Source organism: Myotis myotis, unplaced genomic scaffold (assembly GCF_014108235.1).
Source record: "Myotis myotis isolate mMyoMyo1 unplaced genomic scaffold, mMyoMyo1.p scaffold_m19_p_28, whole genome shotgun sequence".
NCBI classification, from domain to species: Eukaryota; Metazoa; Chordata; class Mammalia; order Chiroptera; family Vespertilionidae; genus Myotis; species Myotis myotis.
The window spans coordinates 3,398,173-3,416,683 of NW_023416333.1; the positions used below are offsets into that span (position 1 = coordinate 3,398,173).

General features: G+C 61.5%; 1 protein-coding gene across 2 annotated transcripts in view; it reads left to right on the forward strand.

The window, feature by feature from the left end:
* SHANK1 (SH3 and multiple ankyrin repeat domains 1) overlaps positions 1 to 18,511 on the forward strand; it is a 52,593-nt gene that overhangs the window by 11,306 nt on the left and 22,776 nt on the right. For both annotated transcript variants that reach the window (XM_036296209.1, XM_036296210.1), the window contains exons 9-14: positions 4,396 to 4,473; positions 4,700 to 4,766; positions 5,053 to 5,383; positions 6,166 to 6,356; positions 10,132 to 10,245; positions 10,430 to 10,505. In XM_036296209.1, the coding sequence (XP_036152102.1) occupies positions 4,396 to 4,473; positions 4,700 to 4,766; positions 5,053 to 5,383; positions 6,166 to 6,356; positions 10,132 to 10,245; positions 10,430 to 10,505 (857 nt within the window). The remainder of the gene's footprint in view (positions 1 to 4,395; positions 4,474 to 4,699; positions 4,767 to 5,052; positions 5,384 to 6,165; positions 6,357 to 10,131; positions 10,246 to 10,429; positions 10,506 to 18,511) is intronic.

The window sequence follows — 18,511 nt, forward strand, 5'->3', positions numbered from 1 at the left end:
GAGGTCTTTCTCTACTTCTCTCCCCTTGTCTGCCCTCCCAGACTTTACGTTTCCAGGGCCCAGCGCTGGGCCCTGGCATTTCCTCACTCTCTGCTCCCCTGGCCCTCTGGCATGCCCGTCTAGCCCTGGTGGTGAAGGTCAGGTCCATGTCGAGGCCGGGAGCTCAAGGCTCGGCTAAGTCCGACCCATCCGCTGTCCCAAAGCCCCAGCACATACTAGGCCTAGAGGCATGTTTGTTGAGGGAGTGAATGAATGAATGAATGAATGAGTGATGGGTCAGCCACCTTCTTCTCCCCCAAGCCTGCAGCACCCAGCCCAGGGGTTCGCTTCAGGCTGGATTGAATGACTCAAGGAATGAATCAGTGTCTCAGCGCCGTGTCCTCCATCCCCATCCTCACTATGCCTGTTTCACATATATATGTATGTATATATATATATATATATGTGTGTGTGTGTGTGTGTGTGTATTATTGATTTCAGAGAGAAAGGGAGAGGGAGAGAGAGCGTGAAACACCAATGATGAGAGAGAATCATGGATCGGCTGCCTCCTGCACGCCTCACACTGGGGATCGAGCCCACAACCCCGGCATGCACCCTTGACTGGAATCGAACCCGGAACCCTTCCGTCCACAGGCCGACCCATGCTCTATCCACTGAGCCAAACCGGCCAGGGCCATGCCTGTTTCTTGAGCATCGACTGTGTGCGGGATGGGAGATGGATGAATCAGACTCAGCATGGCGCCTGCCCTGGGGAGGGGGAGGGGAGCCACAGTCTGGCAAAGAGGCAGACGCGTAAACAAATAATCGCCAAGCTGAGAGGTACGCGCTAGGGCACCAGTAAACACGGGGTTCCCCGGGAGAAGACGGGAGAGCTGGTGGAGCTGGTGTTGATGCTCTGGCCGTGTGCTAGGCAGGCGAGGTGTCGGCTAGGGGCGGGCAGCCACGCGAACTCACACCTGGCAGCGGTTGACACTCTAGGTGGGGGGACAGCGTGTGCGTGCGCGGGCACACGCACACACGCACACACACACACCCGTTCCTCTGCCGTGACTGGCCTGGGCCATCGGAGTGGTGAAACAGAGAAGCAGTAGGAGTGGAAGGGTTAGAAGGCCAGGTTGGAGTCCTAGCCGCGCCTCTAACAGGCTGTGCGACTTGGGCCATGGATTTGCCGTCCCTGAACTTGTCCTGCAGGACTGGCTCCTACGAGCATCGCTGGTGGATTTGTGGAGCGGAGAGGGTCAGAGCGAGGAGGTTCTTGGTGAACCTGCCGGTTCAGTTAGTGCTGGGGTCCAACCCCAGCAGGTCCAGGGGTCCCCAAAGGTGTGGACGGAGTCAGTGAAGAAGGAATGACACGGAGACAGCGTTCAGTTGATCAGCAGCCTAGCCAGGATCTCCAGCCAAGTTCTGTAGCCGGGTTCTGTTTCTAGGTTCTTTAGCCAGGTTCAGTCACCAGGTTCTAGTCAGGTTCTCTTGCCATGTTCTGTCTAGGTTCTCCAGCCAATTTCTGTCTGGGTTCTCTTGTCAGGGTCTCCAGGTTCTCCAGCCAGGTTCGGTCGCCAGGTTCTGTCCAGGATCTTTTGCCATGTTCTCTCTCTAGTTCTGTCTCTAGGTTCTGTCTCTAGGTTCTGTGTCCTGTTGTCTTGTTACATCTGTATTTATAACAGTTGATTCCAATCCTATCAATCTCTATTCCAAAGGTTAGGGCGTTTCTTATCTCCATTCCAGGGAGTAAAGATTATGTAGCTTAAGCATGATTGTTTGTAGTTAAAGTGATTAACTACCCACCTGGCACTTAGTTAAGGGGTTTTATTACCTCCCTAACTTCAGGGGAAAAATCCCTACCTGGGGAAACAACCTTTCTCGGAGAGGTGACCTTGGTTAAAACACATAGCGCTAAGTAGGGGAGCGAACATATTAAGAACAGTATGCCATATACGCCAGGTCCCTTGAAACATATGCTGTGCAGATGTTTCTTCCCTGCAGTGACTGTGTCAAGTAGCAAGGATGGATCGGCTTCCGGCAAGTTAGTATCCGGGGAGCTGGAGGAGAGTTGAACTGGGGTTCGGGGACAGGTTGGGTTTGGCCAGGCTCGGGCAAAGGCAGAGGACCGTCCCTCATTCAGCACCTGCTTATCGGACGGCTCTCCCGGGGCCAGGCACTGTTCCAGGCGGTGAGCACCACAGACAGAACCAAGCTGCTAGGAAAGGGACAGTGTAGTCGGGGGAGGGATGCTGAGGAGACCAATGAAATAGAAATGTGACTTCAGGGAGACAGTGTGAGGAAGAAGATGATCTAAAACAGGCTTAAAAGCATGCCTGGGACATAGCAGGTGTCTAAACAAAAATAAAGCAGGGGCCCGGCCAACGTGGCTCAGTGGTTGAGCATCGACCTTTGAACCAAGAGGTCAAGGTTCGATTCCCGGTCGGGGCACATGCCTGGGTTGCGGGCTCGATCCCCAGTGTGGGGTGTGCAGGAGGCAGCTGACCAATGATTCTCTCTCATCATTGATGTCTCTCTCTCTCTCTCTCTTTCTCCCCTCTTCCTCTCTGAAATAAATAAAAATACATTTTTTTAAAAAAGAAAATAAAGCAGGGAACAGGACAGAGTTCATTTTGACAGGGTGAGTGACATGAGAAATCTTTGCGCCATGCGAAGATGGCAGGGCAGAGAATTCCGAGCAGGGGAAGCAGCAGGTGCAAAGGCCCTGGGGCAGGCATGTGCCCACCCGCTTCCTTCTGGCTCTCGCAGAGCAGGGGCTCTGGGGGCAGATAGACCTGGGCTTGAACCCTGATGCTCCAGCCCCGTGACCTTGACCTCCCTGGGAAGCCTTCGTTTCCTCTTCTGAAAAATGGGAACAATACTTTCTATCTCACGCGATCATCGGGCGATTCCGCAAGCTCCCGCCTCTGAGGTGCTGAGCACCTGGCATGCAGCGTAGTAAGCCCTCCGTGAGGGTTAGGTGGGCGGCTTTCGCCCCCCTCACCCCCCGACATTTGTCACTGTCTGCTGACACTCCTGGTTGTCAGGATGGGAGGGGATGCTACTGCCATCTAGTGGTAGAGGCCAGGGATGCTGCTCCACCTCCTTGGATGCACAGGATGGTGGGGAAGCCCTGGTTTATTGATTTACTAGAGACCTGGTGCATGAAAATTCATGCACTGGGGTGGAGGGGGGTCCCTCAGCCCGGCCTGTGCCCTCTGGCAGCCCGGGAGCCCTCGGGGATGTCCAATTGACAGCTTAGGTCAGCTCCCTAGGCCGTCAGTTGGACATCCTTAGTGCTGCTGAGAAGGCAGGAGAGACTCCCGCCACCGCCACTGCGCTCACAGTCATCAGCCCGGTTTGTGGCTGAACGGAGCTCCCCCTGTGGGAGCGCACTGACCACCAGGGGGCAGCTCCTGCATTCGGCGTCTGTTCCCTGGTGGTCAGTGCATGTCATAGCGACCATGTCATAGCAACCATGTCATAGCAACCGTTCGTTCCTGGTCATTCAGCAGTTAGGGTCAATTTGCATATTACCCTTTTATTATATAGGAATTTTTTTTTTTTTTGAGAGAAGCCCTGGTTTGGATTAGCACCATCCAAGTCACGGGTATAATTTTATTTATTTTTTATTTTTAAAAAGTATATTTTTGTTGATTTCAGAGAGGGAGAGAGAGAGAGAGAGAAACACCAACAATGTGAGAGAATCATGGATCGGCTGCCTCCTTCCCGCCCCACACTGGGGATCAAGCCCACAATCTGGGCATGTGCCCTTGACTGGAATCAAACCCGGGACCCTTCAGTCCACAGGCCAACCCTCTATCCACTGACCCAAACCGGTTAGGGCCTCAGGTGTAATTTTAAATGTCCCAGAAGCCACATTTAAAAAAAAAAAAAAGAGTGAAAAAGGAACAGGTGTCATGAATTTCAGTTGCATTTTTTAACCCTTTGTAGCCAAAATCGTATCGCGGTAAAATGTCATCAACATAAACATTATTCGAGATACTCACTTTATTTGTGGCTCCTGAGCCCTTGGAGTTGTCCAGCCTGTGTTTGACACGCGGCCCCCCTCAGCTCGGCCACATGAAAGGGCTCAGGAGCCACACGTGGCAAGTGGCTGCTGTCCTGGGCAGGGCAGGCTGACATCACACTGTTCCCCAAGTTCTTTTGTTGGTTGATTGATTTTGCGAGAGAAAAACATCGATTTGTTGTTCCACGTATGGATGGGTTCATTGCTCGCTTCTTGTCTGTGCCCTGACTGGGGATCGAACCCACACCCTTGGCGGATGGGGATGGGACGCTAACCACTGCGCTACCCGGCCAGGGTCTGAAGTTCTTAGGGCGGGGCCGTGCCCACACGTGTGACCTTCGTTGTCTTCTTCCCCTTCACCCTGTGCCCCTGACCCCCGCCCTCAGGAGACCTGTGCTAGGATCCTCCTCTATCGCGGGGCCAGCAAGGACGTGAAGAATAACAACGGACAGACCGCCTTCCAGGTCCGGGGCTGTGGGATCGGGTGTTGGGGGGCGGGGGGGGCTGGTGTGAAGAACTCAGAGGGGTCAGGAAGGTGGGGTCATGAGGCCAGCTGGGAGAGAGGGAGGGCAGGCTCTGGGGTGAAGGTGTTGGGGGACGGGCAGAGGGAGCAGCCAGCTGGGGACCTGACTGCTTCCTGACCCCCCTCCCTGGGCCTGGGCCACCCCACCCCTCTGTGCCCCCCTCCAGGTGGCAGTGATTGCTGGGAATTTTGAACTGGGGGAGCTGATTCGAAACCATCGAGAACAGGACGTGGGTGAGTGGGTGGGGCTGGGCCCAGGGGAGAGCCGGGGGTACCTGGGGGTGCGTGGTAGGGTCTAGGCAGGGTCGGGGAGTCAGAGGACATGGCTCGGGGGCCAGGATGGGATTGAGGACCTCGAATGTCTCAATGGTGGTAGGGGGCGCGATGCGAGGTTCCCCCACTCTTTCTCATCTCGGTCTTTCTCCCCTGGTGCCTCTCTCACCATCTCTCGCCTGCGTGTCCCCCACCGCCCGCCTCTGTCTCCCCTCCCCTCTGCCCCCCCACCACCGTGCCCTCTCAGTGCCCTTCCAGGAGTCCCCCAAGTATGCGGCCCGGCGACGGGGACCCCCGAGCGCCGGGCTGACGGTGCCGCCCGCGCTGCTGCGGGCCAACAGTGACACCAGCATGGCCCTGCCGGACTGGATGGTGTTCGCCGCCCCGGGGGCCTCGTCCACGGGGGCCCCCGCCCCTGCCTCCGCGCCCCAGGGCCAGTCGCAGCCCTCGGCCCCCAGCACCAAGCTCAGCACCGGGACCCTCCGAAGTGCCAGCAGCCCCCGGGGTGCCCGGGCTCGCTCCCCATCCCGGGGGAGGCACCCCGAGGAGGCCAAGAGGCAGCCCCGTGGACGGCCCAGGTAGGGAGGGCTCAGCCCTGGTCCCAGGGACAGACCCCCAACTCGGCCAGATCCCCTCCTCAGAGCCACCACGCCCCAGGCCAGCTCAGCTGTCTACCTTCTGTCCCCCAGCCACCCACCCACCGCCTGGTCCCCCCAGGCCCCGGGCCTCACTCCTGACCCTTGAGGAAGGGAGGGTGTAGGAGCCAGTCCCAAATGCACCTGCTCCACACCAGGGGCCGGGGGGGGGGCACCCCAAAAGGAACGTTGCTTCTAGCCCCTGAGGACAGATAGAAAGACAGGGTGAGGTGAGAGCAGGCTGAGCAGTGAGGGGACTGGCGAGGGAGTTGGGGAGAGGTGTCCGAGCCTGGAGGTGAAGCGGAGGAGGAGAGGAGAGAGGGGGGCAGAGAGACCCCTCAGGGCAGAGGGGAGGGTGGGCTGGCTGAGGAGGGAGAGGGGGTCTGTGGCCGGAGGGAGGAGACCCTGGGACTGGGAATGCCGGGCAGGGGGCCTGGACCCCACCCCTGAGGAGGCGTCACTAGTGAGCAGCCAGGACGGGGCCGGGGTCGGGGCCCAGCTTCCGGAGGCTGGCTCAGGGGGGCCTGCAGGCCTGGGGGAGGGGGCAGCGCCGGGAGCCAGGGGGCCCCAGATGCCCCCCTCCCAGGACTCCAGCGCTGGGACACCCACTCACACCCCCTCCCCCACCCGATGCCCCATCTCTTCCTGCCCCTCCAAGGCCCCCTGTCTCCCAGAGGCGCCCTCCCTCCACCCCGCCCTGCCTCTCACGCCCTCTGTGTATGCAGCTCCAGCGGGACGCCCCGGGAACCGGCCGGGGGCACCGGGGGCTCAGGGGGGCCCGGGGGCTCCCTGGGCAGCCGCGGGCGACGCAGGAAGCTCTACTCGGCCGTGCCCGGACGCTCCTTCATGGCGGTGAAGTCCTACCAGGCCCAGGCCGAGGGGGAGATCTCCCTGAGCAAGGGCGAGAAGATCAAAGGTGAGCGGGCAGCGCGGGCCAGGGCGCGGGCAGGTGAGCCGAGCCTTCAGGGAGGGCGGGCAGGACCGACAGCTCTAGACTGTCCCGTGCACCCTGGAGGCCGCGGAGAGCCCCGAGGCGCCCCTTCTGCCCCGAGGAGCACAGGGGGTAACTGAGGTGATGCCGTCAGGAGGCCGCAGGCCCTGGCACCCCGCTGGGCATGGGAGCGGTTCCCGGCCTGGTCTCTCACTCAGGACCCTGCAGGAGGGTGGCGGATGCATCCCACAGCTGGGGGACCAGAGCCTCAGGCAGGGGAGCGTCTGGCCCGAGGCCCCCAGCTGTGCCCGCCCGCAGTCTCTCCGCTGCCTCATGGGGAGCGGGAGGCCAGCCGCCTGCCTTCCCCTCCTGCCTCTGCCAGGTCTTCTGAGAAACGCGGTGCCTACTGGCTCCCATGAGACCGCGGGTGTGTGAAGCCCCGTCCGGGCCCAGGGCTTCCTGAACAGGGACTGTTTTGTTTTGTTTTGTTTAGATTTCATTATTTTTATTGATTTTTTGTTTGAGGGAGAGAAGCACGGATCAACTGCCTCCCATGTGCATCCTGACTGCATTTGTTCATTCATTCGTTCATCTATTCATTCATTTGTTCATTCATTCGTTCGTTCATTCGTTCGTCCATTCATTCATTCGTTCATTCGTTCGTTCGTTCATTCATTCATTTGTTCATTCATTCGTCCATTTGTTCATTCGTTCGTTCATCCATTCATTCGTTCGTTCATTCATTCATTTGTTCATTCATTCGTTCGTTCATTCATTCATTCAGCAGATGCCCATTGAGGCCTCCGGTGTGCTCCACTCATCATGAACAGCATGGGGTTTGGAGACGGGAAGCTGCAGGTGTGTTGTTCACACGGGGTTGGGGAGCGACTCTTAGCCCAGCTCCAGGCTGCCAAGGAGCTGAGTAGGATAGCGGTTGAGGGCCTGGCTGCTGGGATTCAGTCCTGGCCCCACCCCCTCCTGGCTGGGTGGCCTCAGGCACATGATTTCTCTGGACCTGAGCTTCCTCATCTATAAAATGGGACCCTTGGGAAGAAGAAAGGAATCACCTCCCGTAAAGCGCGTAGAACGATGCTTCACACGTAACAAGTACAGCCGTGGGTGTCATAAGTGGCCCCCTCTCCTGGCACTTAGAGGAGAGAGACCCTGGCCACCTGGGGAAGCTGGGCGGGTCCTCCCACGGGTGAGAGTGTGCGTGGGCCAGGGATCAGGGCATCAGGCGGGCTGTGTGATTGCATCTGTTTTGTGGTCCGTCTGCCCACGGCCTGAGTTCCTGAAGCTGAGGTCACAGGGGATTGGTTTCTGGGTCGCAAGGGCCCGGCTTCATGACGTGTGGAGCACACCGGAGGCCTGAATGTGCATCTGCTGAATGAATGAATGAATGAATGAGTGAATGAATGAATGAATGAATGAACAAATGAATGAGTGAACGAATGAATGAATGAACACATGAATGAATGAATGCAAGAGCTAATGGTGGGGGCCAGGCAGTGCCTCCAGAGGCAGCGTGCAGGGGGTGGGGAAGAGAGAGAGAGAGACAGGAAGTGTGTGTGGTGTGTGTGTGTGTGTGGGGGGGGGGGGGGCGGTGGTTGGACTGTGATTTGAGGTGAGAAAGAAGAAAGGGAAACTGGGGGCAGGTGTGAGGGGCCTTCCGGGCAGGCAGAGGGCCCTGGGCGGTATCCTCCATGCGTCTTTCTGAACTGCAAGCCCAATCCTAGGGCTCAGGGAGAGGACGCACGGCCCTGTTTCCAATCTCCTTCCCTTTCATTAAAAGGCACTTTCCTGCCTCCGGGCGTGCCCACAGCCACGATGTCCCAAGTCTCGCCTCCTCCCAACGAGGTAGCGAGGCTCCCTGTGTGCTCAGGATCCAAGCCCCGGGCCTGAGCCCCGCCTACAAGGCCCTCCCTGCCCATCCACCCCCCTCATCTCCTGCCACTTCTTCACCCACAAGATCCCAGGGACCGTGTCCTGCTTGCCATCCCTCAAATGCCCGAAACGCTTCTCCACACCAAGCCCTTTGCACATGCTGTTCCTTCTGCCTGGACAGCCCCTCCTCCCTCTCCCTGCCTCCTCCGCTCCTAGGATCCTCAGGCCTCCAGGTCCTGTCTTCTGGGACGCCCTCCTGGTCCCCTTGACCATCCGATGCATATGCCCCCCTCTGCCTGTCTCTGGACACCCTGTCTTTTTCCCGTACGTGCTAACCTCGATTTCCAATCGCGAGGTCACTGGCAGACTCCCGCCTCCAATGGGCACCCGTGTGGAAGCTCCGTGAGGGCAAGAACCACATTTATGTGTCCCTTGGCTCCACCCAGCGTCTGCTCCGATGCCTGACTCACGACCGGCCCTAAATAAATCTCAGCTCAGTGAAGCCATGGCTGATGCCAAGGCTACCCACAGGTCTGGCAGATCCAGCCAAGAGCCCAGACTCCTGTCACCCCATCTCCCGTGCTCCCGCGACCTTGAGCGTCTCGGTGTCACCTCCCAGATGCTCTGTGCAGGCGGCTTGTGCAGGGAAAAGCATCACATGGCCCGACTCAAATCCTAGCACGACGGGCGCCTCCTCTGGGCGAGGGGCTTCTCTGCTACAGCGATAGCTTCTTCATCTACAACACGGGGAGACACGGGGAAACCCGCCGTTGCCTGTCAGGGTGGGCGTGCGGCTTGAGCGAGGGAGGTGTGTGTGTTGGGGGGAGGGGGGGCTGCGTGCGGACAGAACCGGGGAAAATGCTGGTGGGAGTGAGGAGCGTGTTGAGCCCAGTGCTTGGACGGGGAGGTGGCAGCCTTCCTGACTAAAAGCGTTCCCCCGGGAAGCGGACAGAGCTGTCCATTACAAGCCGTCTAACCTTGAGCCCATGACCTCGGATCCCCAAGCCTCAGTGTTCCCACCAGTAAAATGGGGGTCACAAAAGGAACCCCCCTCTAAGGGCTCTGGTTCAGAGTGAGAGCTGGATAAGCAGGCGCCGTCCCTGCCGCCCGTCCATCGCTGAGTGCCGGTGCCCGGCAAGGCTGCCAGGTGTGGCACAGGCTATTGCTCACCGGGTGCCGGGGGCGTAGAGGGAGGACCGGCAGGAAAGGCCCTCCAGTTCTGTGGGGTAGAGAGAAGAAAAGAGGTGATTCTAATCTCTTCTCCCTTCTAGATGGTGAGGGGGGGGGGAGGGGGGGCAAAGACAGGCAGGGGCAGGGCCTGGGAGCAAATGACACAAGATTAAGTGGCAAGGAGACTGTGGGAGGTGGGGGGGGGGGGGGGCGAGGATGGGGCTGCCTGGGGGGGTTTAGGGAAATGACAGAACAGCTGAGCTGTGGCCGGTTCCCGGGGGGGATGAGGGCCGCTTGTGGACGGGTCCCTACCCGGGAGCCGTGGCATGGACACGCCCTCTTCCCCGGGGCCTCTGGGGTCCCCATTGGGTCCGGAAACCTAGACGTGCTTCCCTCACCCCTTCCTCGGACATTTATTTTATTTAGCATTTTTAATTATTGATTTTAGAGAGAGGAAGGACCGGAGAGAGAGAGAGAGAAGGACTTGTTGCTCCACTTACTGAAGCATTCATTGGTTGATTGTTGCATGTGCCCTGACCGGGGATCGAACCCACAACCTTGGTGTATCCCAGCCGAGCTCCGGGCCAGGGCCTGGGACTGCTCCCCGTGCCGGGGGCGGGAATCGTGGGAAGGTTGCACATCGTTGCGCTGGGGCAGGGACCCCGCGGACACGGAGAAACGTTTCCATTTCCTGCTCCCCACCCAGTGCTCAGCATCGGCGAAGGAGGCTTCTGGGAAGGCCAGGTCAAAGGTCGCGTCGGCTGGTTCCCCTCCGACTGCCTGGAAGAGGTGGCCAACCGCTCCCAGGAGGGAAAGCAAGGTATGGGGGAGCCCGGGCTGCCTCCGATGTACCCCAGGGTGCTTGCTCAGCCCACCCCTCCCCTCCCCTTCCCTTCCCGACAGGAGGGTGCTGGGGGGAAGGGGGAAGGCTCAGGCCAGGAGGGCTGGGGGCGGGCTTGTGGTTTCGAGGATGAGGGCCAAGGCCACCCCTTGTCCCCCTGCAGAGAGCCGCAGTGACAAGGCCAAGAGGCTGTTCCGGCATTATACCGTGGGCTCCTACGACAGCTTTGATGCCCCCAGGTAAATGTCCTTATGCCCTCGGTGCCCCCTGCCTCCCTTCACCCTCCGCCTTTAAGATATTTCCACGACCGCCAAGCCCCCTTTCTCATCTGCTCCCTCCCAAGTTTGATGCAGGGGTGGGGCAAGGCCGAGTTAGCTTCTGACCACACAGCCCGGTCCCCCAACCTGCCTTGCTTGGCAGCCACTGAGACTGCTCAGCCCCGGGGTGGCCGACCACCAGTGGGGTGGACACGGCGGAGTGGGGGCGTTGCCTGGGGGCCCTGGGTCTGTGTGTCTGGCTGGCTGGAGGCCCCCCATGTGCCCTTCATGTGCCCCATCTCTGTGCATTCATGTGCAGTGGAAACCCGTGCATCCCATGTCTCGCTCTGGGTGTGGGCGGAGCCGGGCCAGGCGGGTGGGGGCGGGGAGGGGGCACACTGACACCTTTCCCCTCCTGGCTGCTGGCTGACTTGCTTCTGAAGCTTGATGGATGGGATTGGCCCGGTGAGGTGAGGGGGGGCCGGAGGGCGGGGTCAGGAATGGCAGGAAGGGGTGCCTGGGGGTGTGTGGCCGTGTGTGCGTGTGCACGACCAGAGCTGGTTTCCGGGGCGTGAACGTCTCCCACAGGCCAGCGCCCCTGTGTGGTCTCCCTGAGTGTGTTCTTGCCCATGTGTCTCTGTGGGTGTGCATGGCACGTGTCCGCACGCATGTGTGGCTGCAGGCCCCTGGACGGATAGCCCTGTGCGTGTCCGCGCTGGGCAGAGGGCCTGGCCCGCGGAGAGGGGTGCGTTGGGGGCTGTCGCTCATGGCTGCACGGCGAGGCCAGCGGTGCAGCCGGCTCTGCGCATCTGTGTTTCCCTGAGTCTGTACGTCTGAGAGTGAGGGCAGGTGTTTCTAGAGACGGCAGTGTGTCCGCTGGCGGCGTGCGGGCAGGCGGGTCCCTGCACACGCCTGTCCCTCTCCGTGCATGTCCCCGTTCGGGCGCATCAGCACATACAGTCGTGTGCATGCCTTTGCATCCGTCCGTCTGATCCGCAGCTCAGGGCCTGGGGTGTTGGGGGAGGGGGCCTAGGAGGGGAGGACTCCAGGACTTGGGCCTGCGGAAGGGCAAGGCTGTGGGGGAAGGGTGGTCCTAATTGGGCATCAAAGATGACACCCTCCCCTGCCCCTCCCCTCCCCCCCCATCAGGGAAGGGTCTCCTTGTTCGTAGCATCCTCCCATTAAATGTGTCCAAACCTCCGTGTCTGTGTCCTGCCAGTGGGGATGGGGTGGGGTGGGGAGGAGGAGGAATGACAATGTGGGGAGACAGGGTGGGGCTGGGTTGCCACCCTGCGCCCCAAGTGTCAGAGGCGCTTGACCGTTGTGCGTCTTCGCCTGGCACGTGTCCGGCTCTGGGCACCGGGTGAGTATGGAGGTCCTCCCCTCCCCGAGGCTCCCATCAGCCTCTGCTTCTTGTCTCCATCACTGTCTCCCTGGGCCTCTCCTTGGCCTTGGTCCGGGGGCCGCTGGCCCCGCCTGCCCGATGGGGGTGGTCCCTCTGGCCCTCAACTGTCCTGTCCAGAACTTCCCCTCCCCTCCTTCTCCACTTCCTGTGCCCCTGGAATGCGCTGCGGGGGGTGTGTGGTGTGTCGGAGCCTCCTGCCTGCCCTGCCCTGCCCGACCCTTTCTGTGGTGGCCTGTCCTGTCCCATGTGTGCGTCTTGCATCCCGCAGGAGCTGGGGGTTGGGGCCCCTCGGCCTGTGGCCTCTGCGCCCTCCCTCCTCCCCCGTGTGTCCCAGGGAGGGGAAGTGTGTGCGTCCCTCCGCCTGGGGTTCTTGGGGGAGGGTTGTCTCTCGGCCTTGGGGCCCGGTCTGAATGTCCTGACCTTCCCTTCCCGGCCCTTGCAGACTGTATTGGGGTGCTCGGTATGTCGCCTGTGGCGGGGGGCTGCGTGCCCCCTCCCGGGGCCTCTCTCACCGCGGGGTCCCTGCCCTGGAAGTGGGCTGGGTCAGCGCGTCCCTGCACGCGGGGCTCGAGGCATCTTGTGCGCGTTGCGTGTCCCTCTCCCGCTCTCCCTCGCTCTGCACCTGCGCGGGAGGGCTCTGGAGGGAGAGGGGGTTAGGGGGGGGCCCAGACCGGAAGTGCCTCCCCCTCCCCCCCCGCGCCTCGCCCCTCCCCCTTCTCCCGCCAAGGGGGCCCCGCGTTCCCCTCCTGGCCCCCTCCCCCGCGGCCCGGCCCCCTCCAACGCCGCCGCCGCCGCCGGGCGCAGGACGCCAAGGGGTTAAGCCTCGCGCCCGCCGCCGCCTCCGGAGCTGTCCGCGGTGCTGAAGCCGGCGCGTCCGCGGCCCCTGCGCTCCCGCGGCGGCCCGACCCGCGCCCCGCGCCCCCCGGCATGTGAGCCCCCGGCCCTGCCCTCCCCACCGCGGGAGGGTGCGCGCCCCCTCCCCCTCCCGGCGCGGGTCAGCATGAGGCGGGGCCTGGGGGCCCGGACACGGGGGTTCGGCCGAGCGGGGACGGGGACGCGGCGGCGGCGGCGGGGGCGGCCGGGACCCGGACCCGGACCCGGACCCGGACCCGGGCCAGGGCCGCGGCGGCGATGGCTTTGTCTGCGGTCGGCGGCGGCGGGGGTCTCGGGGGCGGCCCCAGCGGGGGCTCCCTGCCGCAGCCGCCCCCCGCGCTCTCCTCCAGCTGGCCGGCCCTGGGGCCCCGGCGGCGCAGCGTCTGGTACATCTACAGGTACGAGCGCTCCCTCCTGCCGGCTGGGCCCGGCGCGGGGACGACCCTCCCCCGCCGCTGGTGCCCCCCTCCCGCCTCCTCCTCGCCCCCGGGTCGCCCCCTCCTCCCCCGTCTCCCCTCACCTTCTCGGCGCCTCTTCTCCATCCTCTCATCCTTTTCCTGGGGCCGCGCGCGCACCCCCCAACCAGGAGTCTCTCCTCTACCCCGTCACAGGCCCAGCCCGGCCCCCCTCAATGTCCCTCCAAGACCTTCCCGGCAGCGAGCCCCTCCAAACGGGCCCCCCACTTTGGGGTTTGGAACCCATTCGCCCTTTCTGCCGCCCTCAGCGCCCCCACCCCGTGGAGCCCTCCCCTTGGGGAGCCACAGTGGCTCTCCCCGGAGGCGCCTCTACCCCAGGCCCCTGCTCCTCTGATCCCCGTTTCCCCACACCCCTTCCTGGAGTCGGCAAGTCCCCCCATTCATACCCCTCTCCTCCATTCACAGTCACCCCTCCCCCCCCCCCATCGCACACGCATCCCGCCAGGCCTCCTCTCCCCTCTGCTTTTTCCGCTGCGTGTCACTGTGCGACTGCGTGTGTCAGTGTGGCTGTGCCAGTGTGCATGCGTGTGTGTGCGTGTGTGTGTGTGTGACGGCCTGCAGCTGTGTGAGAGAGAGAGAGGGAGAGAGAGAGAGGGTAGGATGGGAGATGGTGGGCTCCCAGCCCACCCCCCAGCTGTGTCCATCTGTGTGTCCCTGTTTGACGGCGTCTGTCTCTGTGTGTGACTTGGAGCGATAGAGAGGCTGTCTGGGGACTGTGTGTGTGTGTGTGTGTGTGTGTCCCAGGCACTGCGGCTCTTTCCCCACACCCACCCTCCCGTGCCAGGCCTGTCCCCTCCCCCCCCCCAGCCCTCTGTGTCTCTGTGCCTGTGCGCCCCTCTCCCTGCCCCCAGGGGGCTGTGCTGTGAAGGGCACGTGTGCCGAGCCATGGCTGAGCTTCTGCACGGGGAGCTGCATCTGCTGTGTGTGCCACTCCGCGGCCTGGAAGGGGGCCGCCCGCCTGCATGGGGACCTCTGTGCCCGCCCCGGAGGTGCCCGTGGAGATGGGTACACGGGGAGGGGCTGAGGGCCAGAGGGGGCGCCGCGTGCATCAGCGGGCTCTGGGCTGTGGGCTCCTGGGTGTGAGAGGGACCTGCGGGTGGGGGCGGGGGGAGGGGACGCTGCTGCAGTCCCCGCGGGGTGGGATCCAGGGAACAAGAGCCGGCCGGCCACCGGGCTCCGAGGCCCCTGGGGTCGCCGCGGGATGGCCGGGGGGGGGGGGGGGGGGGGGAGAGCATTGTGTGTGTTCCTGCCGGGCAGGTAGTCAGCAGCGCGGATCATGAATGGGGTGCTGCGTGGGTAGCAAGACTGGAGCAGGGGGTGGGGTTAGCGGTCCGGGCGGGAGGGTGTCAGGGTGGAACGGCACACGCTGAAGTGGGGGTAACGGGACACTGGGGCATGGCGGGCGCGTGGAGTGTGCGGAGCAATGGGGTAAGGAGGGGATGCAGGACCAGTGAGGGGGGTGGGGTGGGGTTTAGGCAGCGTAGACCGAGGGTGCAGGGGATGTAAATGAAATGCAGCTGCAAGGGAAGGAGGCGGAGAGGTGTGTGATGGAGTGAGCTGAGGATGCAGAAGGAGGAAGAGGCTCTCACGGATAATGGGGCGGCGGGGGGGGGGGGGGACCAGGGAGTATGAGAGGAGCTGAGGGTGCCGTAGGGGGCACAGTGGGGTTCATACAGAGGGGACACAGTGGGGTTCATACAGAGGGGACACAGTGGGGTTCATACAGAGGTGCAGGAGGATGTGGGCAGGATGAGGGAAAGGGAGGGGGGAGAGGTCATAGGAATCTGAGGAGGACACTTGAGAAAGGGGGCGTGGGGTGTCCCTGCAAGAGCACAGTGGGGGCGCAGGGGCGACCCCAGGGTGTGATGAGGGCTTTGGGAAGTGAGGGCTGATGTGGTGGGCTAGGGTGGAGGGGAGCTGGCAGATGACCTGGAGGAGCAGGGAGCAAGCTGTAGAGAGGGGGACACACAGGAGTGAGGAGGGGGGACATAGTCTCAGGAAGCCACAGGGGCAAGAGGGCAGCTGGGGAGTCAAGGAGAATGGGGTGGGATGAGGGAGACACCACGTCTAGTGGGGACTGGGTGCGAAAGGCGCAGGAGTGGGGAGGAGAGCGGAGCGAGGAGCGTGTCTGTGACGGGGATGCATGAGAGGGAGGGGCAGAAGGGGTGCTGTGATGATCGGGGGGTGTTTGGACATTACTGGGGTACATGGGTTGCCTGTTGGGGATTCCAATCTCGGCTTTGACGCTATTCCAGCTGCTGTGGTTTTGAGCAAGTGATTTCTCTGTGCCTCGCTTTCCTCATCTGTAAAATGGGAACAGTCGCAGTCAACCCCTCTCCCCCAGGGGCGTTGTGAGGACTAAATGAATAAATCAATGGGCAGTGCTCCGAACACGGAACACACGGTCTGGCCTTCAGGAGCGGCTCAGTAACTGTTACCCATTGTTGTTGTGCTGTTGGCGTAGCCTGGGGTGAATTGCAGCCGCCGGGAGGGGCACTTGTAGTGGATTTGGGGCAGGTGTGTGTCTGGGTGCTGTGGGGAGAGAGAGGCGGCTGTGACTACTGCAGTTCCCAGGCATCTTCCCGGGGGCTGTGGAAGAATGTCATTCACTCCGTGACCTCGGGCAAGTCACTTAGCCTTTCTGTGCCTGTTTCCTGACTTGTCGAGTGGAAGCAGCACTCACACCCACCTCGGAGCTGGCTGTGGAGACAGTGAGTTATTTCGCTTGTGAGGGCTCGACGCACCGCCTTGCACACAGCCAGCACTGCTTCTTGGCGTGCACTGGGCATGGGGGGGGGGGGTTCCTTGCATTATATTGGAGGCTGGGGTGTGTGGGGGAAGGCTTGTGTACGGAGGGGGGTCGGTCAGGATAGCCTGGAGGTGAAAGAGAGATTCCAGGGGCAGGGGGAGCACATGGGGAACTTGGGGTTTGTGGCTGTGAGACATAAAGGAGAGCCGAAGGGCACTGCTGGCCACTGGGGGGCCCTGGAGACCTGGAAGGGATGTGGGGGGGGGTAGCCAGGGCAGCAGGGCTCAGAGGAGGGTGTCAGGGTGTGCGGTGGGGACAAGGGCATCACAGGGTGCCTGCATGGTAAGGAGCAGGCAGCTCTGGCCTCTCAACCTATTCCTGTTGGCCCTGTCCACTCCCTGTTCGCTGTTTGAGTCTCCTTGGCCTCCTTTCCCCCCTCCCATTCGTCCCTCCACCCCCTTCACTCCTTTCAACCCCTCCCCCCTCCTCTTCCCACACCCCCTCCTCCCAGCAGCAAAGGTGGCAGATAAAAGGCCCGAACAGGAAGTCAGGGAGGCATGGTGGGTGTGGTGAGGGCATAGGTGCTGGATGGACCCTGTGAACCTGAGCGAGGGCGGTCGCTGGGGCGAGTCTACCTGTACACACACGTGCTGTGGGTGGAGGGGGGCTGGCGTGCCCGCACACGCTGTGGTACAAACGTAGGGATTTGAAGGTGGAAGTCTTGGGGATCATGAGAGTGTAAGGGGTGCTTGTGTGGTTGGGGGGGGCGGGTGGGTATCAAAACACAGGAGGAGCGCGTTCTGTATGCTGGTGTGTGCTGGGACGTGCTCAGGGGGCGTGCTGTGGGAATATACTGAGAGCACAGTGAGGGGCGTTATGATCAGTGCGTACTGGGATGTGTGGGGCTGCCACTGAAATATACTGACGTACTCATGGGGGGCTGTTCAGCCGACTGTGTAGGCAGGTAATTGGTGTGCGCAGGGAGCACATGCGCTATTCTTAGTACGTGCTGAGGCCGGTGGAGATCACAGGGAGGCGCGGGGGGGTCTGCGTGTGCGCTGGCGGGGGGCGGGGGGGGGGTCCCACACAGGAGTGCTGGATGCTGGGGTGCAGCCGGCCATGCGTTCTGCTTGCCTTGGAATTCTCGGAGTGCGGTTGGAGCCAGGGTGTTTGGCTGTGCCTGTGGCATCCCGGGGTGCCTGGAACAGAACGGGAGTGTAACGTTGAGGTGCACGCGTGACATCGAGGCTTGGGGGTCGGATCTGAGCGAGCCCGGGCGGGCGGGTGCCGAGATACACGGAATAAGTTTGCGTTTCCCGGGCAGGTGAGCATTACCTAAACATGCGAGCAGGCCTTGGGGCCTTGCTGAGACCCACCCCCACACTCACGGGGAATTTGCATTTTGCTAGAACCCACCGGCTGGGCGCAGGCGGTACACTGGAGACATACCAGGGAACAGAGACGCCCCGCTGTCCACCGGAACCTTCTGCGGCCAGGAAATGGCCTGCATCTGTCCAGCGTGGTAGCCACCGGCCTCACGCTGAAATGTAGCTAGTGAGACTGAGGGACTGAAGGGTTCGATTTAACTTTTAATTCATTTGCGTATAAATCGCCACACGCAGCTAGCGGCCACCATATTTATTGGGCAGTGCCGAATCAGCAACGTCACAGTGGGCGTGCGGACCCGGGCAGGCGTTGCTGTAGGACGTACGTGTACATACATAGCCAAGGAGTTGGGAGAGGCATCACTGAAGTACACGTGTCCTCTTGACTTAAAGACTGGACCGGAGAAGCGGAAGCATTCCACTGAGCGTGTTGATGTGCTGGGCGCTGTGCTGAATACTATAGGGACTTCGCTGCCACGGCAACACGGCAGGTAGAGCCTGCCGTGACAGATGCCCGGCCGGCGTGGTTCTGTGGTTGAGCATCGACCTATAACCAGGAGGTCACGGTTCAATTCCTGGTCAAGGGCACATGCCCGGGTTGTGGGCTCGGATCCCAATGTGGGGCGTGCAGGAGGCAGCCGATCAATGATTCTCTATTATCACTGATGTTTCTATTTCTCTCTCCCTTTCCCGTCCTCTCTGAAGTCAATATATATTTTTTTAAAAATGAGGAGCTCTAACTGGTTTGGCTCAGTGGATGGAGCGTTGGCCTGTGGACTGAGGGGTCCCGGGTTCGATTCCAGTCCGGGGCATGTACCTTGGTTGCAAGCACATCCTCAGTGGGGGGTGTGCAGGAGGCAGCTGATCGGTGTTTCTCATCGATGTTTCTAACTCTCTATCCCTTTCCCTTCCTCTCTGTAAGAAATCAATAAAACATATTTTAAAAATAAAAAATAAAAAATGAGGAAACTGAAGATCCGAAAGGTGAAAGTCCAGGCTCAAGGTCACAGACAGGAAGTGGCTGGCAGGGGGGTTCGAGCCAGGCCCTCTGGGGACCCGGCGGTGTACCTCCCCGTCCCTGGCGCACAGTGGGCTTGGGA